General features: G+C 42.8%; 1 protein-coding gene across 3 annotated transcripts in view; it reads left to right on the top strand.

The window, feature by feature from the left end:
- The window catches only part of SPATA18 (spermatogenesis associated 18), a 50,802-nt gene that overhangs the window by 7,302 nt on the left and 15,517 nt on the right, over nt 1-27,983 (top strand). Inside the window, exons 2-9 of one of the 3 annotated variants that reach the window (XM_061145978.1) lie at nt 10,317-10,422; nt 10,555-10,670; nt 12,335-12,441; nt 17,372-17,467; nt 19,611-19,856; nt 21,482-21,782; nt 23,375-23,533; nt 25,715-25,890. In XM_061145978.1, coding sequence (XP_061001961.1) covers nt 10,317-10,422; nt 10,555-10,670; nt 12,335-12,441; nt 17,372-17,467; nt 19,611-19,856; nt 21,482-21,782; nt 23,375-23,533; nt 25,715-25,890 — 1,307 coding nt within the window. The remainder of the gene's footprint in view (nt 1-10,316; nt 10,423-10,554; nt 10,671-12,334; nt 12,442-17,371; nt 17,468-19,610; nt 19,857-21,481; nt 21,783-23,374; nt 23,534-25,714; nt 25,891-27,983) is intronic. The other 2 variants (XM_061145979.1, XM_061145981.1) reach the window with 2 other exon arrangements.

Genomic DNA, 27,983 nt, shown 5'->3' with positions numbered 1-27,983 from the left:
TAAACATCACCATTGTTTAATGTTAAAGGAGAAAAAGTAACAAAATAAGTCCAGTAAGAATATTAATTATGGATCAAGACACTAAAATGCAGAGTGTGCATGCTCATTGCTTCAGTCATGTCTGACTCTTTGCCACCCCCTGGACTATAGCCTGCCATGCTCCTCTGTCCATGGTATTTTCCTGTCAAGAATACTGGAATGGGTTGCTATGCCCACCTCCAAAATCCAGTGGGAAAGCCTAAATAGAAGCTCTTCCTAAATTGTTGAGGTATAATCCTCCTCTTTCTTATATCTAAAATTCAGAAAAAAATAGACATGCAACAAGCAGCAAAGGTTAACTGTATAGCACGGGAAACTATTTTGTAATAATGGAAATATAATGGAAAATAATCTGAAAAATAATATAAACAATGTATATGTATAACTGAATTACCTTGCTGTGCACCTGAAACACTGTAAGTCAACTATACTTCAATAAAATATGTATATTAAGGAAAAAATAAAGTGCAATTCAGGATTTCAGTTTAAAAACTTTGTTGTGGAGGCAGTGAGTGTGTGGCAGGGTCAGCTTCAATGATGTAGAACAGAGGGTTGATTTTGAAACAGAGCCATTTGAAAGGCTGCCCACAGATAGGCACCTTTCTAGAAGCAGTTATAGCTTGTTATAACCAGTATTTTCACTTTTACTTTGCAGAGGACTTCATTTAAAAGGATTTTTTAAGGTATAGTTGATGTGTAGTGTTATATAAGTTTCAGGTGTACAGCATAATGATTCACAATTTTTGAAGGCTATGCTCCATTTATAATTATTGAATATTGTCTGTATTCCCCATGCTGTACAACATATCCTTGTAGCTTATTTATTTAGTTTTGATTTTTTTTAATTGGAGGATAATTGCTTTCCAATATAGTGTTGGTTTCTGCCATACGTCATCATGAGTCAGTCACAGGTCCTCTCCCATATGTCCCCTCTCCCATCTCTATACCCATCTCCCATATGTCCCATATGTCCCCTCTCCCATCTCTATACCCATCTGGCACTGTTGGTGGGAATGTAAATTGGTTTGGCCACCATGGAGATTCCTTAAAAAACTAGGAATAGAACTACCATATGACCCAACAATCCCACTACTGGGCATATACCCTGAGAAAACCATAATCGAAACAGATGCATGTACCCCGATGTTTGTTGAAGTACAATGTCTATTTTATTCATAGTAGTTTATACCTCTTAATCCCTTATAATGAGTGTTTAAAGAGTTCTTGAAAGCCCTGAAAGCACTCTTCATGCATTATTGCCTTTTAGCTTTATAAGAACCTATGAGATAGGCTTTATTTTCTGTATTTTACAGATGAGAAAACCAAATCCCAGGAGGGCAGCTTGCTTGCTCAAGGCCACTCCACTTTAGAACTTGGATTTGAACCTAGCTCTTTTGCTTGTCAAGTCCATTCTCTTATCTCCTACAGAAGGAGGAAAGGACATTCCACTGACTTGCACTGTCTGTTTCCTGCCATCCTTCCCCCACCCACCTTCTAAAAATACATAGCCTGGTCAGCAGTGGCAGTGGGGAGATTGGAACGGGGAAGGAAGGTAGAAATTAGGGTTTTGCTTTCCATATGTGAATTTCCAGGGTCAGCTGCAAAGACCTGAGAAATGCCACCCCTGACTAGACTTCACATCCTTCCTACTGATCATCTCTTTTCCTTGCTCCTGTACATATTCGCTAATTGGCATGTTTGGAAATGGCATTCTTGTTCTATGTAAAATGACTTTTTTTAAAAGAAGAGTATTAAAAAATAAAAATATCAGGTAAATCATTATTAAGTGATTGTAACTTGCATATTTTAAAGGATACTGTGATAAATCCTTTTGCACAGTTTCTTATCTAATGTAGATGAAGCATATTTTGTGTATATGAAAGTAAAGTTTCTCAATGTGGGAATAACTATATTTTGTACTAAAATTGATAGATTTGAATAGCTTTTCAATTGAAATTTGCAAAGCTTTTCAAATTGAAATTTGCAAGTTGATTAAAAATATTTAGTGATACATTTTATTATTAATATTTGTGGAGAATGAGATGGTTGGATGGCATCATCAACTCAATGGACATGGATTTGGGTAGACTCCGGGAGTTGGTGATGGACAGGGAGGCCTGGCGGTGCTGTGGTTCATGGGGTCGCAAAGAGTCGGAGACTACTGAGCAACTGAACTGAGCTGAACTGGGGTGAACATTTTCTCTCTTTCTAATATTGTGCAGGTAATTCAATTTAAGAATAGAATAGTATGATGAGAGAGCCATTTCAACACAGGCTGCGATGATTGGGGTCTCATGAGGAGAAATGTTAATAAGGTCAAGGCTGCTCAGAAGTATAGGAATTGAAAGGGATCAAAAGATTGTTGATCTGGTGCCCATGGTACACGTACACTAGCGAAATAGGCTTGTGTGGGAGTGGAGAGAGCTGCTGGAGGAAGTGAGGCAGCAGAAGTCATGGAGAAGCACGTTATGAAGAACCTTGGAAATAAGGCAACACTTAAACTTAGCTGGTCAGGGGGTTTGGTCTGGGCTAGAGAGTGATAACACCAAAGGGGTGGGAACACAGCCTCTGTTCTGTTGCTCTCCTTCCCCACACTGCGAAACTTCTCGAAAGACTAATCTATCCTCACTGTCTTTGCTTCTTTAACTCCCATTTGTTCCTCAACCTGGAATGATTTGGAACAATATCAAGAATCCTTTCCCCAAAACATTCTGCTGATGGTCAGGTCAAGTCTAATCTCTCTCTCTTTTTTTTCCCCATAGTCCTTATCTCCTTGATTTCTCTGCAGCAATTGACACATCTTATCCAATTTTATTGGACTTCTCCTGTAGCTCAGATAGTAAAGAATCTACCTGCAATGCAGGAGTCCTGGATTTGATCCCTGGGTCAGGAAGATTTCCTGGAGAAGGGAATGGCAACCCACTCCAGCAGTATTCTTGCCTGGAGAATTTTATGGACGAGGAGCCTGGTGGGCTATAGTCCATGGGGTTGCAAAGAGTTGGACATGACTGACACTTTCATCCAATTTTATGGCTTTAGCTACTTCCCAGATGTTGGTGACTCCAAGATTTATTTCCAGCCTGGGCCTTTCTCCAGAGCTCCCAACCCGAATGGCTGGCCATCTGTCTTCCAGACAGCTTCATGTGGATGGCCAGATCCTCTGAGTCAACATGAACCAAACAGGATGAGTTGCCCTCCCTCCTGTCTTGTTGCTTCTCTACTTGTGGCCTCTGGTTAGACAACAGCATCACAATCTCCCCTGTGGCCCAAGTCAGAAACCTGGTCTCCTATCTCTCCATCACACCTTGTAAATGGGTTCATCAAGCCCTGAGGAGTCCACCTTTTAAAGGTCTCAAATATCTCCCACTTTCCCCTTTAGCTGCAGTTGCTCTTATTCAAACTCCAAACTCCAATCATTTCTTACATATGTGGGGAAACCAACTTCTGGCATATGGTTAAGGCAGATCTCACGTGAACTTTGTAGCAATAATGCCTACCGCTGCAGGAGAGTAAGGGAGGAGACATGCTGACAGAGCAGCTGCTTGCTGTGAAGAGAATTCTTTCCCTCACAACTCACAGTATTTTTGCAGCCATCATGCTTACAAAAGGAGGCTAGTAGCCCATCTCCATCACACAAGGGTTTTTGTTCCTTCAAAAAAAACACTTTGCCAAAAAAAATGTTAGTAGTGCTGGTGGTTATATTCTGGAATATGACACTCCTTTCTGTTACTTCTAGCTTTCCTATCTTCACGAAGCCACTAGAATAAATTTGAAGTTTCCTTGTTTAAGTTCCACACCAGCAACATGGCATATTCCTATTGATTTCCTACCTTTCTCCATGCCTCACTCCAATCCAATTTTTATACAACTCTTTATGGGATTGTTTTGGGGCCCCTCATTGCTCAAATCAGTGATTTTCAACATAGCCAAAGCCCTATTCTCTGGGATAGTATTGTTAAAACTTACCCACAAAGTTAATGCATTTTACTTCACAACATAGCACACATACCCCCTTTGTTGTTGTTGTTCAGTTGTTCATTCGTGTCTGACTCTTTGCATCCCCATGGACTGCAGCACGCCAGGCTTCCCTATCCTCTACCATCGCCCGAACTTGCTTAAACTCTTGTCCGTTGACTCAGTGATGCCACCCAGCTATCTCATTCTCTGTCATCCCCTTCTCCTCTGCCTTCAATCTTTCCCAGCATCAGAGTCTTTTCTAATGAGTTGGCTCTTCGAGTCAGGTGGCTAAAGTACTGGAGCTTCAGCTTCAGCATCAGTCCTTCCAATGAACATTCAGGGTTGATTTCCTTTAGGATGGACTGCTTTGATCTCCTTGCAGTCCAAGGACTCTCAAGTCTTCTCCAACACCATACCCCCAACACCATATATCCCCTTATACTTATATAAATGAAGTAAAGTTTTCATAAATAATTCTTATTAGTAATTGTGATGTAACTGTTTTCTCTTTCATTAAATTTTTTTAGAAGGAGCTGTTGTTGTTGTTGTTCAGTCACTAAGTCATGTCCAACTCTTTGCAACCTCATGGACTGCAGCACGCCAGACTCCTCTGTCCATGGAATTCTCCAGGCAAGAATACTGGAGTGGGTAGCCATTCCCTTCCCCAGTAGATCTTCCTGACCCGGGGATTGAACCTGGGTCTCCTGCATTGCAGGCAGTTTCTTGACCATCTGAGCCACCAAGGAAACCTAAACTCCTTTTCCATCTGGAAAGAGCATTCTCCCTCTCATACCTCTTCAGTTCAGTTCAGTTCAGTCTCTCAGTCATGTCCGACTCTCTGCGACCCCATGAGTCACAGCACGCCAGGCCTCCCTGTCCATCACCAACTCCCGGAGTTTACTCAAACTCATGCCCATCAAGCTGGCGATGCCATCCAGCCATCTCATCCTCTGTCGTCGCCCTCTCCTCCTGCCCCCAATCCCTCCCAGCATCAGGGTCTTTTCCAATAAGTCAACTGTTCGCATGAGGTGGCCAAAGTACTGGAGTTTCAGCTTCAGCATCAGTCCTTCCCATGAAGACCCAGGACTTATCTCCTTCAGGATGCACTGCTTGGATCTCCTTGCAGTCCAAGGGACTCTCAAGAGTCTTCTCCAACACCACAGTTCAAAAGCATCAATTTTTTGGCACTCAGCTTTCTTCACAGTCCAACTCTCGCATCAATACAATACATAGTAAAGAATCTACTTGCTAAGGCAGGAGATGAAAGAGACTAGAGTTTGATCCCTGGGTTGGGAAGATCCCCTGGAGGAGGGCTTGGCAACCCACTCTAGTGTTCTTGCCCAAAGAATCCCATGGACAGAGGAGCCTGGTGGGCTGTAGTCTATACGATTGCAGAGTCGGACATGACTGAAGTGACTGAGCACGCATGCAAGCACATGATTAGTTCATATCTTTGCTCTGTTTATCTTCTGGGGAGTAATTGGTAGAGTACTGGAAAAACCATAGCCTTGACCAGACGGACCTTTGTTGGCAAAGTAATGTCTCTGCTTTTTAATATGCTATCTAGGTTGGTCATAACTTTCCTTCCAAGGAGTAAACATCTCTTAATTTCATGGCTGCAGTCACCATCTGCAGTGATTTTGGAGCCCAAAAAAATAAAGTCTGCCACTGTTTCCACTGTCTCCCCATCTATTTGCCATGAAGTGATGGGACCAGATGCCATGATCTTAGTTTTCTGAATGTCGAATTTTAAGCCAGCTTTTTCACTCTCCTCTTTCACTTTCATCAAGAGGCTTTTTAGTTCCTCTTCACTTTCTGCCATAAGGGTGGTGTCATCTGCATATCTGAGGTTATTGATATTTCTCCCGGCAATCTTGATTCCAGCTTGTGCTTCTTCCAGCCCAGCGTTTCTCATGATGTACTCTGCATATAAGTTAAATAAGCAGGGTGACAAAATACAGCCTTGACATTCTCCTTTTCCTATTTGGAACCAGTCTGTTGTTCCATGTGCAGTTCTAGCTGTTGCTTCCTGACCTGCATACAGGTTTCTCAAGAGGCAGGTCAGGTGGTCTGGTATTCCCATCTCTTTCAGAATTTTCCACAGTTTATTTTGATCCACACAGTCACCTCTTCCCAAACCACCTGACTTCCTCCTCAGGTAACGCTAAGATCAGTGGGACCTTGGCCAACACAGATGTGATTCCAGAGCTGGGAAGGAGTTTTATCGCCTCCACAGCTCTCAGAATCTCTCAGCTAGATCGTTATAACTGCTTACCTCCTTCCCAGATGCACTCTCTAATTCAATTATCTGGTCTGCTCCCGCCAGAGTCATTTTTGTGAAATCAAAACAAACTCTCCACATGCCCCATTAAACTTTTCAGTGATTGGATAGAGCCCAGAGCCCTTCATGTGATAAATAAAGTCCTTTATTACTTGGTCTCTGGACCCTGTGTTCTCCTCTCCTGTACAATATGCCTTGCTGCTTCTTGCCTTGATAATAATACTTGTTCTTCCTCCACTGAAAGTGTCTTAACCTCCCACCCATCACCCCGTACTAGAGTATATTCTACTCTTCTACAGCTCACTATCTTCTTAGAGCACTTAGTAAGCTCTAAGGGAATTATTTATCCCCTGTGTGTTTCCTACTCTCTGTCCTGCTTCCCCAGCTGGTGAACTCATTGACAGCAGGCAACTTTTTATTTTTTAATGTAGTTTTGTTCCCTGAGCTGCCAGCCCAAGGCTTAGGAATTAAAGGGAGTCAAGGATTTATGAATGAATGAGATTTGGAATTAGGAGGCAGGACAATTGGTTCATGGGCTTCCCAGATGGCACTAGTGGTAGAGAATCTACTTGCTAAGGCAGGAGATGAAAGAGACTAGAGTTTGATCCCTGGGTTGGGAAGATCCCCTGGAGGAGGGCTTGGAAACCCACTCCAGTGTTCTTGCCTAAAGAATCCCATGGACAGAGGAGCCTGGCGGGCTGTAGTCTATAGGGTTGCAGAGTCGGACAAGACTGAAGTGACTGAGCACGCATGCAAGCACATGATTAGTTCATATCTTTGCTCTGTTTATCTTGTCGGGAGTAATTGTTTGGTAGAGTACTGTGACTATGGAAAGTTGAGTGTCTTCTGCAATGCTTTGTATTAGAAATGGGCAACGTGTTGTGACACGTCTTGGGATCAGAAACAGTCTGACATGGTATAGTCTCTTATGTTAGTGGTGTGTGCAAACTCATTTGATAAACATTGGACCCCTACTTTGTGCCAGGCACTGCTCAAGGCACAGAAACCTATGGTAATAATACTACAATAATCCTAATTACTATATACCTTCTCAGCTCTGCACCTATGCTAGCTCGTGAGATCATCCACCTTCTAAATTCCAGTGAATGGAAGAGCATTTTTCAAATGCCTTCTCTAAGGGAATAAGCTAATAAATGGAGAACCTCATCTGAACTGAGGTCTGCCCTATTACTCAGTCCATTGCTCCCTTCAGTTCTGTGCAGCATCTTACAGGTGCTACATCTTTTGTCTTGAAGGTGCAGAATGTGCATTATTTTGATTTAATTCTCTTAACACTCTGCAAGCCATAATCTTCATTTTCCTGGTGGGGAAATGGGCTCATAGAGGCTAAGTAACCTGTGCAGAATTACACAGAACAGTGGCAGGAAGCAGAGCTGAGATACTCAGGTCTGCTTGACTCCCAAGCCTATTCTCTGTCCACTTAGCACATGACATGATCCAGTCAGAGGGCAAAAGGCTGTAACTGGGGAATTGAAGTTCACTGTGGTAACTGCAGGAATGAAATAGCAAGGGCAAGGAGTTGCTGGTTCTACAAGAAAGGAATGGAGGGAGCTGATCAGGCTGTGGGTCCCGTAGGTCCTGATCATGCCCATATTATGATAGTCACTCACTCACTCACTCATTCATCAGATATTTGGGGCCCTTTGATCTGCCATGGATACTAGTGGTGATTGATGAGAAAGACAAAGTTTTTAAAAAAGAAAACTCATAGTCAACATCGAACCAAAACAGCTCATAGACTTTTTAGGAGAAGGGGATAGAAGAATGAGATATTTCAATTGTGTCTGTTTCTCCTTATAAGAGTTACAATAGAGCTAGTCCCGGGTACCGCTAACCAGGCGTGGAAAGTAAGCCAGCATCTCCCTCTCAGTTACAATGAGTCCCTCCCATCCTGACTGCTTCCCCCGCCTGCAGGGCGCCCGCAGAATCTCCCCTGCCGACCTCTCTGACCACCTGTCCTCTGCCACATGCACCTACTTCTGGTTCAAGGTTGCCAGATTCCTTCCTGCCACTGGGCTTTTGCCCTTGTTGTTCCCACAGCCTGGCCTGCTCTTTCTCTGGTACTCTGAATCCGAGACTTAGTTCCAGTGACTCCTCCTCAGAGAGGCCTCCCTGACTGCCCTCCTAACTCACTTTTTGTCATATAATCCAATCCTCCCCCTCCTCCTTCTGGCACTAATCATGATCCAAAAGTCAGTATAGTTTAGTAGTCAAGAGCATGAACTCTGGAAGCAGGTCTCGGCTCTGACATCACACTAGCTGAGTACCCTTGGGCATATTACTTAACCTCTCTGGGCCTCAGTTCTCTCATCTGAAAATGGCGATGATGACAACAGTCCTCCTAATCTCCTAGAGCACCTATGGTGGGGGTTTTCTGAGTTTACCTACATAAAGCATGGACAGTGCCTGGCACTTAGCAGGTATGTAATAAAGCCAAAGTAAGTGAATCATCTCATTTTCATTCATCCACTCAATACATACTGAGTTCGAATACATAGAGACAATAAGATGAAGGGCTAGAAATGCCACAGTGACCCGGCCAGGCACAGCCTCTGTCCTCAAGAGCTTACTGCCTGTCTGAACCACTTCCCTGTTGACACAAGTCTGCATTTCACTTGTAAACTTTTGCCTGGAGGTCATCTAAACCTTTCCTCTTCATTCTAATTTCTATCTCCCACTTCTTATCTTGGGATTTGTAGTACCCAGAAGGCACCCCTGCCTTATGATGGCTTGAGGTGACATGAAGATCTATGCATTTTTACACCCACATGATTTGTTCCTTGCAGTTGCGTTCTTTCCTTCAAGAGTCAGAATCAATTAGAGGCTTGGCTAGCGAGGCTTTGGTGAAAGCTCACCAAGGAGACAACAAAAGCAGCAGAAGAGTTGAAAGGTCTACCTCCTCGCTTCTGTTCTGGGGGCAGACTTTCCCCGAGTCCAACTTCTTCTCTCCTAGATTTTGCTTGTTGGAAGCCTTCCCTGACTTTCTCAGACAATGGCTCTTAAATAGACCTTGTGCTCATCCCTACAGTAAGACTTTGTTCCATTGCAGGGTAACTGTCTACTCTCCTGTCTCCCCAGCTAGTCTGCATCACCATGAAGCCTAGGCCATCTCTTTGGTCTTCTTCTCCATTGTATCCTCCAGCCAGCAATACCTTCTTATTGTTGACAAATAGAGCCCTTTGTGCACATGTTGAACTTAGGTAGAGGATAAGAACCAATAATGTGGGTAAATTAGGAAGCAGTGATTTATCTTTTGTTACAAAATGTCTATTTATGAAAGAAGTGTTTGCAGGGTTCCATTGAGTAGGACTTCCCAGGTGCCGCTAGTGGTAAAGAATCTGCCTGTCAATGTAGGAGATGAAAGAGTCTTGATTTGATGCCTGGGTCTGGAAGATCCCCTGGAGGAGGAAATGGCAACCCATTCCAGTATTCTTGCTGAGAGGATCCCATGGACAGAGGACTGGTGGGCCACAGTTCAAGGAGTTGCAAAGAGTTGGACATGGCTGAGTGTCTGGGCACCGCACATTGAGTAGGGAGTCAGGGTTATTGCTATAAAAAAACCCCCCACATTTCAACAGCTTAATGCCCACAAACACACACAAAACTTTTTCAATGATGTAACAGTTCAAGTGTTCAGTTAATAGCCTTCTAAATCTTGTGGCTTCACCATCCCTTATGCTCCTGGGGTCCTCTGTTAGGTCTTCTGTGTTTGGTTGGTAGATGGAGAGAGAGAGAGAAAGAAGACAATCATTCAGGACAGTCACTCATCACTTCCCATCCCAGACCGGAACGGGGTTGCATGCTAGGGAGCCTGGGGGAGGCTGTCTAGCTGGATGTCCAGGAGGAGAGGCAAGTGTGTTTTGTGAGCACACAGCAGTGTCTGCCCTGGGAGCATACCAGAGCCAGCTGGTCCTTGTGTAAAGTGACATGTGTGTCCATAAAGTGACATGTGTGTCCACCGTGCAGTGGATCCCAGAAGGATGAAATTGCACTGATGTCTGCCATTCTGGCTTTGCAGGAGAACTCATGTGATCAAAATCTCAATCACTGCCTCGAACTCATTGAGCAAGTTGCCAAAGTGCAGGGACAACTCTTTGGGATCCTCACTGTAGCAGCCCAAGAAGGTGAGAACGGCCCATGCGTCTCCCTCCGGCTCTCCCCTCTTCGGCCTCTTTTTCTTTTCCCTTCCCTTTGCTCTCTGCCTGGGTGGGTGTGGTTGGCTTTCTCTAGCTCACCTTGTCTGTGGACTCTTCCAGGAGGACATTATGATGGCGTGGAAACAATCAAATCGCGCCTTTTGCCTTGGCTGGAGGCCTCCTTCACAGCTGCTTCCCTGGGGAAACCTGTGGACAGCAAGGTCCCTTCTCTACAGGTGGGGATACTAAAGGGTCGTCCTTGGTGTTCAGCACCTCATCAGGCTCTGGGAACGCAAACATACGTAAGATAAGGCTTTTTACCTAGTGAGGGGCTTGGTTCTAGTTAGGGAGCTGAGACATGGGTTGGAAAGGTGAGTTTCTATTTATCATAGTATGTGGCATAATGGATTAAGTTTTCTCTTAAGACAGATCAGTAGTAAAATATCAGCCTTGCCTGCTTCCTGGTGGTATGGCTTCAATCAACTCAAGGAGCCTGTGCTTCCTCAGCTATGAAAAGGGCCTGGTGATGGTCTGTATTTGGGACATTGATGCACCCACTCTAGGCATTAAATAGTAACTTTTAAATGACAAGTTAGTCACCCTGACAGGGTACCATGGGGGAGGGGAGGTGAGTCATAAGAGAAAGGGATCGTTGAAAGGGGGGCAGCTCAGTATTCTGAAAGAGTAAAATAAAACGAATTACCTAACTGGAAACTTCTCAGATAAGAAAACTCAATGCTGGTAGACTGATCAAGAGTGTCATCATTTGTGGTTGATGTATCCGTGGTTTCCACACAGCCGTGGTAGTGTTTCAACCGTTGAGGACCAGGCTGAAAAGAGAGGCTCAAGGCAGGGGCCCCCAACCTCCAGGATCTAATGCCTGATGATCTGAGGTGGAATCGATGTAATAATAATAGAAATAAAGTGCATGATAAATGTAATGCACTTGAATCATCCTGAAACCATCCCCCACCCCCGGGTCCGTGGGAAAATTGTCTTCTATGAAACTGGCCGCTGGAGCCAAACAGGTTGGGGAGCGCTGGTGAGGCACGGGTATCACTGTGTCTGGATAAGCAGGACGTTGGTGACCTTGATTTTCAATGTTTTTCGGATTTATATGAATTTCTTTCAAAAGGTGAACCACTTAGGCTGTGCTCTAAGACCTGTTCTAAGACCAGGCTGTGTTCTAAGAGCACCACAGCTGTGTTCTAAGCAAGAGGGCCTTATGAGGTGGTGGTGGCTGGAGGATTCCTGCTTAGAGATCACGTGACAGAATCCTTGTCTACCTTCTAAGGTCCTAGGTAGATTGTCCAACCTATTAGGTCTCAGTTTCCTCAGCTGCTCAATGGGAACAATGCTTTTGCTTACCTAATAGGGTCATTGTGAGAGTCAAACGTGATAAGCATGGGAAAAAACTTACATGTAGGAAGTGCTCTGTAGATGTCAGTTTTCATTAAAGAAAGTTTTTACATGGGGAAAAAATGTCTCTTAGATTTTTACCCCCTGTAGATGTTATTCTGGGTATAAAGAAGTAGAATGATACTTCGGTGTCTTTTTAAAAAATCTGAGGTGTCACTTACCTGCAGTGAAAACCATAGGTTGATGAATTTTGACAAATGGATATATCCTTGTAACTCACATCCCTATTGAGATACAAAACATTTCCATTCCTTCAGCTCGTTCCCTTGTGCCACTTCCCAGTTCCCTCCCTCCGCCCTTAGGGCAATCACTCTTTGGAATTTTATCATTCTAGGTTAATTATGCTTGCACGGAAACTTCATGAAAATGAAACAATACATTATGTGCCCTTTGGCTTGATTTCTTTTGTTTAGCGTAATGTTTTTGCTGTCCATGTGGCTTCATGTTTTCAGACTCTGTTTTGATTTGTGTATCATTCCAGGATACATTCGATAAGGACAGACATAAAGAGCCTGGTATTCGAGACATACAACAATTAGATGCCGATTTGAGTGCAACTCGTAATCAACTCAACCAGGTTCAAGACGAGTAAGAGGAATGCAAGTTATCTTCTTTCAAAAAGAATTGCTTATTCTTAATATTTAAGTTTAAAAGGAAAATAGTGGCTCATGTAAAACGTAGATATTTGCAAATACGTAACATGATGTGTGTGTATGAGCTGGGAGTCAGTGTCTTTGAATTCGGTGATGGGATTTCTATATTATGACCCCTAAGACTCTGGCTCCCTTGGCTCCATTCCTGAGGTTCCTCCTCCTTCATAGGCCCACTATCAGTTCATACGTATAAAAAAGAAAGACTGTAACATGCAAATCTACCTTTGGGAAGGAACATAAGAAAAGATGCAGACAGGAAAAGAGTGAAAGATCAGGTAAAGAGAAAAAATAAGAGAAAGAGAGAAAAAGTAAAATGAAGCAGTCTGCATCTGTCAGTTACGGTCTATGTATGCCTGACTAAGAAGCATTCAAGATTTTGGAATAATTTTGAGATACAAAAATGTAATTTGAAAAAGTTAAGTAATGTCAGGCAACAACAGACCTCAGATGTATGCTATGTGCAAAGCCAAGGTAGCAAGCTCAAGGAATCACTGCGATGAAAATTGCAAACTCTGGGTTTGTACTTGAGGGAGATAGACAAATGTGATGCAACTGCTTTCAACTTATCTAACAAAAATCCATCAAAAGATATTTCTCTTACTGCAGCATTGCTACATGGCTGACCTGCAGAGGGCAGCAAAGGATTCTTTTGTCACTAGTTAGGGCTTATGAAAAGAATAAAGAATCTGCCTACAATGCAGAAGACCTGGGTTTGATCCCTGGGTCTGGAAGATACTCTGGAGAAGGGAATGGCAGTCCACTCCAGTATTCTTGCCTGGAGAATCCCATGGACAGAGGAGCCTGGCGGGCTACAGTTCGTGGGGTTGCAAAGAGTTGGACACGACTGAGCGACTAACACACTACACAGGGCTTATGATGGAATACCGTGTGGCCTTCTGGCTTGTTCTCTGCTGAGATTTCCTTCTAAAGAAAACATCTCTATTGATCAATTGATTTAGTTTTTCCCGATTATAAAAGTTATACATATTTCCTTCTGAAGATACATATAATAAGAGTACAAAGGTGAAAATCACCTATTAGTTTATGCCTATTAGCATTTTTTGCATATTTTACTCTAGATATTTTTCCTTTCACACACACACACACACACACACACACACACACACACAGAGTTACCTCCCCACACACTTATTTTTCCAATTGGAACCATTGTCAGCAGTTTTATAGCTGCAGCAGTCAAAATTTACAAATGTAATGTGCACAATGCATAAATTCCTCTGAATTTCTATGACTTAATTCAACTAATGCCAACTGATTTGGAGAGGGGTAAGGAGGAGCCTTAACCCTGCCACTTCTTTTCTGGTTTATCGTAGTTCTTTTTGTGTAAATCTTCAGTTAATTCCAAGTTCGGACTTCTGTTAGGGGCTATGTTTGCCCTTTCAAGGGGTCTCACTGTCCTCTTCCTTCCTTAGACGGCTGTCTAGGGGTGGAGGGATGCGTTTGTACTCTCCTGGTGCTGGAGGAGAGGGGCTCTGGGTCTTGTACTTCCCTCTCGCTTCTCGCTGCCTTGGTTCTGCCTGGGCACTAGAGTTGGAGGCTGAGTTGTGGCTTGTTGGCTAGGCTTCCTGGGGCATTTGATGGCCTCTGCTGCTGCCTTTGGTTATGAGGCAAATCTTTGTGACCTTTCTGGTTCTTGACTTCAGGCAGCACCCATAGAAGCCAGGAATTCCTACCTCCCTCTCTTGTCACCATAGCTGTGAAGTTACCCATAAGAGGTATCATGGACCAAAAGCTATGACTGTGTGAATTTTTTTTTTAAATGTTTATCTGGAAATAATGTCAAATACAGAAAATTTGCAAGAATAGCACTAAAAACACCCATGTACCCTTTCATATACCTTCTGCCCTGTTTACTTTATCATTTGTACTTATACTTTATCTGTGTGTACACGCCCCTCCCCATTTGAAAGTTGCACACAGTAAAGTGCTTGTTTTTTCCCCTAAATTTCCTACTTTTGTTTTGGTTTAACCCATTTGAGGTTCACATTCTATTTCTCAAGGCATCAGAAATGATGGAGGCTGTTCTATGGTAGCCAGCTCTCTCTTCCACTGCTCCACTTCCCTGTCTCTCAAACCAGGATGCTCTCTACTGTGGCATGAAGAGCCCATCCAAGGAGGTTCCCAGGTCTAACCTTGTGGAGTCCAGTTTGGGTGTGATTCAGTTCCAGAGGAGCCAGTTCCAATAGTAAGGGGACAGGTCTGCCCAGGTTTGATGAGCTCTAGACAAGGGAAGACCACTAGATTTTATGCTGGGACTCTGGTTAGAAGCCTCACGTGTTCTCACTTCCCATGTCCAGTCTATTAGAGGACCCAGTGGAATCTGCCCCCTAAACATCTCTTGCACACGCTCCTTTCTATACTGCCTCTGCTGCTCTCAGTCAGTCCTCCACAGGCGCTCGCCTCTCACACTTGCCTTCCACCTGGCTGCCCTGGGTCTGTTCTTGCTCTGCTACCATCCGTTTTCCACACAGGAAATAGAGATATATTTTTATTATAGCAAGTAACTCCCCCACATCCAGCTTAAACCCTCTTAGTCACCCCGTTTTGTACTTAGAAAAAAAATTCTAAATTCCTTCTCAGAGCTCTCCCAGCCCTGTGTGATCTGACCCTCCCTCTCGCTCCATCCTCATCTCACGCTAGGGTCCCCTCACCCAGGCTTCCCTCTGCTTCCTCACCTCGCAGGCCTTGCCTGTGTCGTTTCAGAAAAGCAGAAGTCTTCTGCTGGTTCTTTGCAAGACTAGCTTTTTCTTGTCTTCCAGGTCTCAGGTTAAATGTGACTTAAATGCTCCAGAGGGTTACCGTCCTGTATCACTGTTCTGACACTTGTATATTCAGCACCCAGCATCGTGCCGGAGCATAATAAATTCTCAATAATTTGCTCAATGAGTGAATAAATCTATAATGAAAAATAAATATGTTAGCCTGTTTAAAACAGTGCTTGTCACGTGAAATGTACCCCCTTTCTTCTTTCTGTATATCATCCAAGGGGGCCAAATTAGCCCTCTTGCCCCCTTTGTTCGTATGCATGTTAGCTCACACACGTGGGCCGGGTCTGTCTTTTTAAATTGAAGTGTAGTTGATCTGCAGTGTCGTGTTAGTTCCTGCTGTATGGCGGTGTGATTCAGTTACACATATATATACACACACATTCGTTAACACGCTCTTTTCCATCTTGGTTCATCACAGAACATTGACTCTAAGTCCCTGTGATGCACAGTAGGAGCTCGCTGTTTATTGGTTCTCCATACAGCAGTTTGCACCCTGCGCTCTAGTCCTCCCTCCCCCACCCTCTCTCCTATGCCTTGTCTTGAGACAAAAAGCAAAACAAAGCAAACGAAAAATGATCACTGTTCCTACTCTTCTCCCTTTCTTGGTCTATTTTCTTCTTTTAATATTCCACAATTTTCTCTTGGTAAAAGTGTTCATTTTCCCATATATACTTTAAAAAATCTATAACATATTCACATTTAAATTAAATCATAGTAATTTCCTTTTAACTGCCAACATCCCTATTATGAAGTTATTGCTACTTTGGTTTTAGTTTAGACTTTAGGCATTTCATTGTTTCACTCATTCATTCTTTTTTTTTAATCTACTATATGACAGGCACTGTTTAACATGCTACAGATAAAGAGATCAATAAAATAGACTCTTTGCCTTTCAATAGCTCACAGTTTGTTTGTAATGAGATTATAGATGTGAACAACTGTGGGAGGAGCTCAGAAGGGGATACAAACTTTGCCTGAGTTAGACCTGGCCTTTGGAGAGGTATTCATGGATGAGTGGGCATTTGTTGGAGGAGAAGGATTTAAGATGGGATTTGGGGAAACTCACACCACTTCTTCAATTTCCTCATTGCCTGGGACCAGTGGGGACTTGATAGGAATCTAGCTAGCCCATTATTTCTCAGTCTGCCTCACTGTATAGGGGAGGCCAGAGTTTGACCTTCCATTCTTCTGTCCGAGCGTGAGGGGGAAGACTGGTGTAAGTTTGGATAGCAGTTGCAACCTCTTGTTCTCAGAACTACTGTGATGAAAGAGACAGGGTGTTCCAGGGATGTAGGTCAGAGATGTCCGGAAACCTTTGCTACGATCTGTCGCTGTATGAGGATGGCTTCACTAAGAACCATTGGTCCTTGTCTAGTGGCATCCATCGCATTCTCATTTCCTTTAGTTTAGACCTAAAGAAACAGTATGATTTATTATGATTTGCCTACAATGAGAGGAGTCTTTGAAACTAACAATGATCAAACTAAGTTGAAAATGCAAGAAAATTGTGCTCAATTAGTGGTGGAAGTCAGAGGCAGGAACACATGAGACACTTGGTAGGTGAGTGTAATTGTGAAAGACTTTCTTTATAGGTCGGCAAATAATTTTTTTATATTTAGTAAGTCCAGGAACATTAAGTCAAATACAATGCTATAGTGCAAAGTAATAAGAATAGGTATTAATATATTACAGAAAATTGGAGATTTTATTGAGAGAAGCAACCTGGGGATTTGGTGTAATTAGAGAAGATGAATTAGGAGGGTGAGATGAAGAGATTGAACAAGTTTCTTTGTACTTTACATTCTAATATCGGTAATTATTATGTAGTCTTGTAGGGGTGGTAGCACTGAAATTTCTTTGTGTTTGACATTGAGGAAAGATGCTACCTTGTTTTTGCATACCAGTGTGCCATAATATTTGTAATATCATCTGATTGAATGCAGATGTCTTATAACTTGTTCTTGTTTATGTTGAATTTATAGCATATGGTAAAAGTTCCCCAGAGAAACTATGCCTTAATTTAAAAAGTCTGCCAGTTTTGGAAAGTCTGTCTTTAGTTACTGATTTCTCTTACAGTATGGCTGAGACTGAAAAGACTCTTGAAGAACCCAAGAACAGATCTGCCATATCCCTTTTGGCTGCAGAGGAGGAAATAAATCAGCTAAAAAAGCAGTAAGAAAAAAAAAATGACAGGATTATTGCAGGCTGCTAATTAATCTTTGAATTAGCTTTTTTGGTGCTCCATGACAATACAAAAGAATCTGTCCACAAAGAGGAGAGGCAGCAATATTTTTATTAATATTTGATATACTTTTCTTATTACAAAAGCAGTCAGTTCAGTTCAGTTCAGTCTGTCAGTCATGTCTGACTCTTTGTGACCTCATGGTCTGAAGCATGCCAGGCTTCCCTGTCCATCACCAACTCCTGGAGCTTACTCAAACTCATGTCCATTGAGTCAGTGATGCCATCCAACCATCTCATCCTCTGTTGTCCCCTTTTCTTCCCACCTTCAATCTTTCCCAGCATCAGGGTCTTTTCAAATGAGTCAGTTCTTCACATCAGATGGCCCAAGTATTGGAGTTTCAGCTTCAGCATCAGTCCTTCCAATGAATATTCAGGACTGATTTCCTTTAGGGTGGACTGGTTGGATCTCCTTGCAGTCCAAGGGACTCTCAAGAGTCTTCTCCAACACCACAGTTCAGAAGCATCAATTCTTTGGTGCTCAGCTTTCTTTATAGTCCAACTCTCACATCCATACATAGCTACTGGAAAAACCGTAGCTTTGACTAGATGGACCTTTGTTGGCAGTGTCTCTGCTTTTTAGTATGCTGTCTAGGTTGGTCATAGCTTTTCTTCCAAGGAGCAAGTGTCTTTTAATTTCATGGCTGCAGTCACCATCTGCAGTGATTTTGGAGCCCAGGAAAATAAAGTCTGTCACTGTTTTCCATTGTTTCCCCATCTATTTGCCTATCTACTATAGAAAATCTTCAAAACATAGTAGAAAGGAACCAAAAACCTCTCATAATTCCAGAGCCAGTTCACTGTCACCATTGGATATTTCTTCCAATTAGTTCATTAAAAATAAAGACAACAAAATATAAGTATACAGTTGTGGACCCCATTTTTTCATTTAATATTTTTCTCTATTACCAAGAAAAAATAAAGCAGAGCTTAGTTTTAAATAGATCCATCATATTTCCTCATTTGAGTATTTCCCTAATATTAAATATTTACTTTGATGCCAATTTTCAACATTAGAAATAATTTTTGTGGCAAATCTTAGTTTAAATTTCAGATTGTTAGTCTCTAAAGATAAATTTCTAGAAGGGGAAAATAAATACTGATCCTTTAAGGTTATACCTTTTTAAATCTTAACTTTGATTTCCCCCCAAAAGAGCAGTAGTAGTAAGGTACATATATACACATTTCTGTGTCTTCATACATGTTCCAATTGTTCTGATTTCTTTAGGAACACCCATGAATTTTAACTTGCAGCACTGCTCTGCCTTCCACTTCTAACTCCCCTCTCATCATCATTTCAAGCTCTTATTTTTCTAGCTGATAAAGCTTCTCAAATTCTTTATTTCCTATTACTCAGCAATTCTTATAGCACCTACTCTGTTCTTCACGGTTTCTAGGGCAGCGTTTAATTCTGCTACTGCATTTTCAGCTCCTCTGTATCCTTCTTAATCTTACCCCTTCCCTTTTCTTCTCACACCATTGTCATTTTCATCACACCGTGTTCTCTCCTTATGACTTTTTCTCCCTGGTATGATGGTCACACCTCTTTGTGTGTACTGAGGATGCCCATTTTATTTCTAAAGCTTTGCTCCTTTCCGTAGTACATTATTTTTATAGGTCCACACATCTGCTTAGTGTTGCGGATGTTATTCAATTTCCAGTGAAGTCCCCCCCGCCTCCCACATTCTGAAGCACCAGTGATCACGTCTTGACCAGCTTCTGGAGTAGGTTTTGGAGGTCACTTCTTCCAGAGTTTTGTGCAGTGAAGCCATCCAGTATAGAATAGGGTGACTCTGCATTGCCTCTGCAAGGATTTCATGATTCTTCCCACAGCTTTGGCTAGAAAATTTGCACACCTATTTTTTCTTCAGGAGCTTTCCCATGCAAGCTGCAGACACGGTGTAGTTCCCTGACCCTGGCAATTCTGTTAATTTGTTCTTGTTCCTATTTCCATGAGTTTTCCAAGGCAATAATGCCACACTAAATAGAGTAGCTTCCTTAAGTATGCCAATTGCAGTTTAATCACCTTTCCTCCATCTCTACCTCTCTCTTTCAAACCTTTGTTTCTGTTCAGGCTTAAATCTCTTCAAGCCCAGGAAGAATCCCGCCACAGAAACTCAGATCGTAGGAGATCAGAGAAGCGGGTCTCTGAGCGTAGGAGAGTGGAGCTGCGGGGCTCGGAGCAGTGGGTCTCTGACCTGGACAAGCGGAGCGCAGACAAGCGGAATGCAGAAGCCGTGTGCGATTACGAGAAACAGCTCCGAACCCTGAAGGACGAGATAGCTGTTCTGTCTGCTGAAAAATCTGTACTCCAAGGAAGGTCTGACAAACTCTCACACATCTTTTCATTTCAGCCCCTTTTTGCCAAGTTAGTGATCAAAGCCCGGCTCGGTAAAGGAAAAAAAAAAAAGTAAAATGATATCCTGAACCCAAACCCCAACAGTATGGAAAATTTTGAACTGTAGAAGGCTGGTTTCTCTAACTGCTCCCTTCCAGAGAGAAAATACCTCCTGGATTTACAATACTTGGGCACTAATTAGTTTCAGACTGACACCGAAGCTTACAGAATGGAACTGAGATGTGCAAAAGAAAGTTTGTGGCTTGAAACCAGACTTGAGTGCCTATAATGCAGAAGGCAGTACTCGTGTTGAAACACTTGATACCTGTGTTGAAATACTGTTCATGACAGGAGGGTCCTGTTCTCTGAGACCTAGGTGTCCTCTCTCCAGAGATGCCCCAGTGTCACTTTACTGCCAGGCATTTCATTTTTACATCTCACTTTGTCAGGTGGGGTATGTAGGTAAGGGGACGTGAAATTGCCTTCTACTGATGGACAAAATGTTAAGACAGGTCATTCAGTGTTAAGTGAGGTCAAAGCAGGATGTTTCTCTGCCTTTTCTTGTGCTCACACTTCCCTCTTCCCTGCCAGCCCCAGTGTGCCCAGATTCAGGTTAACATCAAAGCCACGCCTACCCCAGCTCTCCATTTCCCTATATGTCACCTTAATCTTTCATTCTGGGGAATCGCTCCATCAGTGTGGTGCAGGTGCCAGCTTGGACTAGCTCCTGGGGACCGGTTCTGTGCATTTCTACCTAGCTCCAGGTTCAGGGACATCACATGAATAGTTTGAAGTTGCCTGTGGTGAGAGTGCTTGTTGCACTGTGGAAATTGGCAAACACGATAAATGAGGGCTCCGCCCACCTCCACCTTCCACCTTCAGAGAGGCTGCCTTGCATTACTTTTTGCCCTACCTTTTGTCCCATAGTTCCTTCTACAAAACTTTCCCTTAGGGTTAGCTTTTCTGATCATTTATTATGTACTTGGTAGCAATATATAATACCTTTCACTGACACAATGCCTTCGATTCACCAAGTACCTCCCCATATTCTTCCAACCCCCACCACCATCCTAAAATAGGGCACAAATTATGTAGGTGAAAATGGAGGGTCTGGAGAGGAGACATGACTGCAAATGGTTTCACTGTTATAGAACACATTTTCTTTCTCACTGTTCAATCTGTTTATCTCATTTTATACCAGAAAGCTCAGTGACGTGTCAGTCGCCGGAGGTCAGGGTAAGAAATCTGACTTCTTTAACCCTGGCTCTTGCTAGCTGTGTTACTCTAGGACAGCCCTCGTAGCATTTATGAGCCTCAACCTCCTCATCTGTAAAATGGCCAGCAATCACTGCTGACCTTCCCTGGCTGTTTGAAGGGTAAACTGATGTGCTGAGTGAGTGAAAGTGAGTTATAAATTCTCATGCATCAGGCAAATATAGAGTACTGTTTTTCCTTTGTGGAGACACAGTGCCTCTCACAGGGAGCTGCTCTCCTTGCCTCTGCCTCCGGTGGCTTCTGGTTTCTGGGGAGAGAAGCAGCTGGAGTGTAGGAACAAAAGGGAGGAGGGACTCGGAGCTCTTCCCTGCCTGATTCTGGTTCACCGACAGGTCCGCCAGGAGCCGGTCTCCCAGCCCGGTCCCTTGCAGCCGCAGTCACAGCCGAAGTCACAGCCGCAGCCACAGCCGAAGTCACAGCCGCAGCCGAAGCAGATCCGCCAGCCCCGCCTCCGCCAAGGCCAGGACCCCGTCCCCGAATCGCGCCAAACTGTCCAGCGTGGCGCGCAAAGCCGCCCTGCTGTCCCGGTTCAGCGATGCCTACTCCCAGGGCCGCCTGGATGCGCAGTGCCTGCTGCGGCGCTGTGTCGACAAGGCCGAGACGGTGCAGCGGATCATCTACATCGCGACCGTGGTGCGTGGGCCCCGCCGTGGGTCGCTGCGCTTCCGCGGTTCCCGGGCAGAGCGGGCGGGAAGCCTGGGTAACGCAACAGACGCTCCAGAGGACTCGTAGGGCCTGAGGTCGCTGAAGCGGGGTGGGCTTCCGCTTCCTCCCTCCCTTCCTTCCTCTTTCCTCTCTTCTCCTGTTCTTTCTTTTTCTCTCCTTCCTTCTTGCTCTCCTTCCATCCACCTATTACAAATATTTGCGATGAATTATTTTTCACACTAAGTGACCTTTTCTTATGGGCTTCCCTGGTGGTTCAGTGGTCAAGAGCCCGCCTTCCAATGCAGGTTTGATCTCTGGGTAGGGAGGAGCCCCTGGAGAAGGAATTGCCAACCCACTCCAGTCTTCTTGCCTGGGAAATCCCATGGACAGAGGAACCTGGGGCGGGGCGGCCGGGGAGAAGGGGTGCTACAGCCCGTGGGGTTGCAAAAGAGTTGGACACAACTTGGCGATAAACAACAAAAACAAACATTTGATTGGTTATCTTCCATTCTTAGAAAAATCAGAAAGCTCTGAATATTTTAACTCTTTTTTTAATTTAACGAAGCGCAGTTACTAAAATTGCTAATATAACAGCTATTTGAATATGGAAAATTAATGAGTGCTTATATATAATCTTCAGTTCTATGGGTACCATATTGAGATACTAAGAACCTGTTATGAGAACAATTGAATATTACAAAACAAAACAAAATATTGATGTAAGAGAAGAATTATCAGAATATTTTGAATTTTATCCTATGCTTATTATATATCAGGAGTCAGCAAACTATGACCCCTGGGTCATAGCTGGTTCAGGCCTGTAATTCTAAGAGAAGTACCACCCAGGAGCTATCATACAAGAATACTCTTACATTTTAAAGGATTGTTAAAAAAAAATAGTGACAAAAACAGTTGGACCCACAAAGCCTAAATAAAATGCTTACCATCTGGCTTCTTACAGAAAAAAGTTTGCCAACCCCTGGGTTATAGAGTTAAGAATCACATACTGATTTGTTATAGTTCTGTAATTGTAGAGGCTATATCTTTCATGCATAATTGAGGTTTTCCTATGCCTGCTACATAACAGATATTAAATAAATATTTTTTGAATTAATATATGCCAGGAAACATGCCAGATGCTTGATATGTGTCTATGTATGACATGACCACTAGATTGATAATTTTCTCTTATTTCTGGACCAGTAATATGATCATGCTGTGGGGACAAAGCATCAACTGGCATCCTTCAAGTATTTATGTAACCACAGGTGATTTTATTTCCTTGAATGTCTGCCTTGTCCTGATTCTTGAAATCAGGGTTATCAGAACAATGATCAACTATCTTGAAATTAGTGAATATAGGTAATCTAATAGATGATGGATAGAACATGTATTTACGCACTTTCCAAAATTTAGTTGTGTATTTTCTCCCAGATTAAAAATAGTTTTGACTGCTGGGTTTAGTTTTAGAAGTCCAATATGATGCTGAATTTTTTTTGGGTATTCTTTCTTTGTTCCTTGCTTTGGACCTTTTTACTCCTCTCCTCCCACCAAATACATTGGCTGTATTTTATGTGCAGGAGGCGTTCCATGTGGCCAAAATGGCATTCAGACACTTCAAGATCCGCGTGAGGAAATCACTGACACCATCTTGTGCAGGGTCAAATGACTTTGAGGATGCTGTCTCGGATTATATCATCTGTCATCTTGATCTATATGATTCCCAAAGCAGTGTTAATGTAAGTGTTGGGTCTTTTATTGGGACTGGTTTGCTACAGCTGCTGCATTGAATGCTAATAACTGAGAAATCCATTCAGTGCTTACTATCACTTCTGATAGCTTATGGTGAAAGATGTCGGATTTGTGATCTCTGAAGAAGATTTAACTTTGGGACCAGGGACCAGGCTTGATCACTCAAGGACTTTTGTGCAGCAAAGTTTTATTAAAGTACGAAAACGGACAGAAAAAGCTTCTGACATAGACATCAGAAGGGGGATGAAGAGTGCCCTCCTCGCTAGTCTTAGAGAGCCTTATATACTTTATCAGACCCACTCCCACAACATGCATCTTAAAATTGGTTTTTCCAGTTGTCATGTATGGATGTGAGAGTTGGACTATAAAGAAAGCTGAGTACCGAAGAACTGATGCTTTTGAACTGTGGTGTTGCAGAAGACTCTTGAGAGTCCTTTGGACTGCAAAGAGATCCAGCCAGTCCATCCTAAAGCAGATCAGTCCTGAATATTCATTGGAAGGACTAATTCTGAAGCTGAAACTCCAATACTTTGGCCACCTGATAAGAAAAACTGACTCATTTGAAAAGACCCTGATGCTGGGAAAGATTGAGGGCAGGAGGAGAAGGGGATGACAAAGGATTAGTTGGTTGGATGGCATCACCGACTCAATGGACAGGAGTTTGAGCAAGCTCCAGGAGTTGGTGATGGACAGGGAGGCCTGGCGTGCTGCAGTCCATGGGGTTGCAAGGAGTCTGACATGACTGAGTGACTGGACTGAACTGAACTGAACCAGACCCACTCCCACAGTATACAAGTTTTAAGATAACAAGATTAGTAAGAAGGTTCTTGTTAAGGAGAAACATATCCTTGAGCAAGATACATTGTTGTATTGACTAAGACAAAGCAATGTAGAAAAGAATGTTTGTCCTTTTCTCCTCCTTGAGAGCCTTGGACCCCCTTGCTCCTCCTCGGGAGCCCCAGACTTCTTATCAACCTGCCTAGGGATTGACTCTCTCACTTCTACGTACGTAATGGGAGAGCAGGAGTGAGCAGCATCCAATGTACTTTATAGAACCAGTCATTATTGGCTGTTTCTTAGACATTTTATGGGGAAACTATTTTGAGCTTTGTAGTCCTATTCTTCAGACAGGTCCTTAAGGTTGGAAGACAGGATATCATAGTGCTTAAGAGCAATGATTTTGGGAAAGATAGTTATGGATTTGCATCCTGGCTCTGCCACTTACCAGCTGTGTGACCTTGCACATTTACTTAACTTTTCTGTACTTAGACTTCCCTGATGGCTCAGATGGTAAAGTGTCTGCCTACAATGCAGGAGACCCGGGTTCAATCCCTGGGTTGGGAAGACCTCCTGGAGAAGGAAATGGCAACCCACTCCAGTATTCTTGTCTGGAAAATCCCATGGACGGAGGAGCCTGGTACGCTACAGTCCATGGTGTTGCAGAGTTGGACATGACTGAGCGACTTCACTTTCACTTTCTGTACTTAGATTTTCTAATCCTTAAGTGGGAGCAACAATGGTCATGACCCCACAGAGTTTATGAGAGGATTAAATGAAAGGAAGCAGGTAATTTTCTTAGCAAAAAAAACTCTCAATAAGAGCAAGATTATAATTGTTGGGCTTGCCATGTGGCTCAGTGGCAACTCTGCCTGCCAATGCAGGAATTGTGGGTTCTGTCCCTGGGTTAGGAAGTTCCCCTGGAGAAGGAAATGGGAACCCACTCCAGTATTCTTGCCTGAAAAAATCCCGTGGCAGGCTACAGTCCATGGGTCTCAAAAAGTCAGACACAAGTAAGTGACTGAGCCTGAGCGATTATAATTGGTATTATTATAGATTATGAACAAGGCAGAGTTTTGTGCTGGCAATCATATAACTTGCCCAGAATAGAAAAATAGTAGGAAATAATAAATAAAAGCTATTAAGAGTTTTTACTTTAGTTTTTTGGGAAGACTTCCTTGGCCTTTAGTATGTCATTTGTTCTCTGTCATCTTTCCTCCTCCTCTGTTAGGGAGTCTTCCTCCTTTCAGCACACACAATTCTTTTCTAGTTTACCTTATTTTCACTCCTGTGCCCTTTTCCCACCTCCCACCAGTCATAACGTCCTTAGGGGTTGTCAGTGTATCTTTCGCAGGTTGGTAACAAGATGATGCCATCTTTTTGTTTTTCAGGATGTGATCAGAGCCATGAATGTCAATCCCAAGATTTCATTCCCTCCTGAAGTTGACTTTTGCCTCCTCAGTAACTTCATCCAGGAGATATGTTGCATTGCCTTTGCAATGCAGACTTTAGAACCACCCCTAGATATTGCATTTGGGGCCGATGGAGAAATTTTTAATGATTGCAGGTAAGAGACATAGAAGCAGAAGCTAAGGGATTCTTTATAAACAAATGATATTGTCTTTATTTCCTGGGAACAATTTAGGGAAAAGAACTCTGGGTGGGGAAATCAGCAGACATTAAGTGTTTTCCAAGCCCTGCCATGTACTCTGTACTACAGTGGGGGGCGCCTCTCCTTGGGTCATTTTCCTTCTTGGCCAAATGTGATTCAGAGGGGGCCTTATGTTTCCCATTGAGTGTATTGGTTTTGGGGAGAACTAAGGAGCACCTGGACTCTGGAACACTTTAAAAGAAAAGTGCTATGTAAATACAAACGTGTATTACTTTTTATTTTCTAAAAATTTTTATTGAGGTATAATTGACATTTAATGTCATATGAGTTTCATGTCTACAACATGATTCTATATTTTTATATATTGTGAAATGATTACCATAAAAAGTCTACTTAACATCTGTTACCATACATAGTTAAAAAAATTTGTTTCTTGCAATGAGAACTTTTAAGATCTATTCTCTAAGCAACTTTCAAATTTGCAGTACAGTATTATTAACTATATTGTTAACAAGTATACCTCTGCGTGACTTATTCTGTAACTGAAAGTGTGTCCCTTTTGACCTCTCTAACCTGTTTTGCACGCCCCCTACCTCTGACAGCCACTGGTCTGTTCTTTGTACCTGTGAGCTTGGTGTTTGTTTGTTTTAGATTCCGCTATAAGTAAGATTGTATGATATTTGTCTTTCTCTGTCTGACTTATTTCATAATGCCTTCTTGGTCCATCCCTGTTGTCTCAATTGGCAAGATTTCATTCTCTTTTTATAGCTAAGTAGTATACCATTGTATATATACTACAACTTCTTTAACCATTAATTCATCATTGAACACTTAAGTGTCTATCTTGGCTATTGTAAATAATGCTGCAGTGAACATGGGGTGCATATATCTTTTCAAGTTAGAGCTTAGTTTTCTTTGGATAAATACCTAGAAGTGGAATTCCTGGATCATATGGTAATTCTGCTTTTAATTTTTTGAGAAACCCGTATGGTTTTTCATAATGGCTATACCAATTTACATTCCCATCAATAGGGCACAAGGGTTTCTTTTTCTCCACATCCTTGCCAGCACTTCTTATCTTTTTGATAACAACTCTTCTAACAGGTGTGAGGTGATAGCTCATTGTGATTTTGATTTCTCTGTGATTAATGGTGTTGAACATCTTTCCATATATCTGTTGGCCATCTGTATATCTTCCTCAGAAAAATGCCCATTCAGATCCTTTGCCTAACTAACTGCTGAGGAGTATTCACCCATTTTGGTCTGTGGAATCTGCTCATTTCACAGACTTCTGGCAGGCTTGCTGCTTATATACATACCTGCTGTAACATGCTGTCTCTTGGCCTGTACACTGTGGCCTGTACTCCTGGGTGGCTGTGAGCTCAAACTGGAGTTCCTAATAATGACTGAATTCATTTGGTTCTACCCTAGGGTTTTACAGAACAAGACTAAACCTTTTTTTGTTTGTTTGTTTTTATTCTTACCCTGATAGCCTTTCACACATTTGAAATCAATTACTCATCCTTCTCCAGCCTCATGGTTTCAGATTTTTTTCATTTGAAGGGATTTTTGAGACCTCACATTTAGACTGGTTTTCTTGGTTTGTGCTCCATGTTTTTCTGAGTATTCCTTTAAAAAAAAAAGTGTCCACACTTACATATATACATGGAATATTGCTCAGTCATAAAAAGGAACACATTTGAGCCAGTTCTAAAGAGGTGGATGAATCTAGAGCCTGTTATACAGTGAAGTAAGTCAGAAAAAGAAAAGCAAATACCATACACTAATGCATATATATGGGATCTAGAAAGATGGCACTGATGAACCTATTTGCAAGGCAGCAGTGGAGATGCAGACATAAAGAACAGACTTAGGGACAAGGGCGGAGGAGGAGGGAGAGGATAAGATGAATGGAGAGGGTGGCATGGACGCATATACACTACCATATGGAAAATAGAGAGCCAGTGGAAATCAGGCTCACACTGAGGTTCTGTAACAACCGAGAGGGGTGGGAAAGGGTGGGAGGTAGGAGGGAGACTCAAGAGGGA

The sequence above is a fragment of the Dama dama genome, chromosome 6 (assembly GCF_033118175.1).
Source record: "Dama dama isolate Ldn47 chromosome 6, ASM3311817v1, whole genome shotgun sequence".
NCBI lineage: Eukaryota > Metazoa > Chordata > Mammalia > Artiodactyla > Cervidae > Dama > Dama dama.
This window is presented reverse-complemented; position numbering and strand designations above follow the sequence as displayed.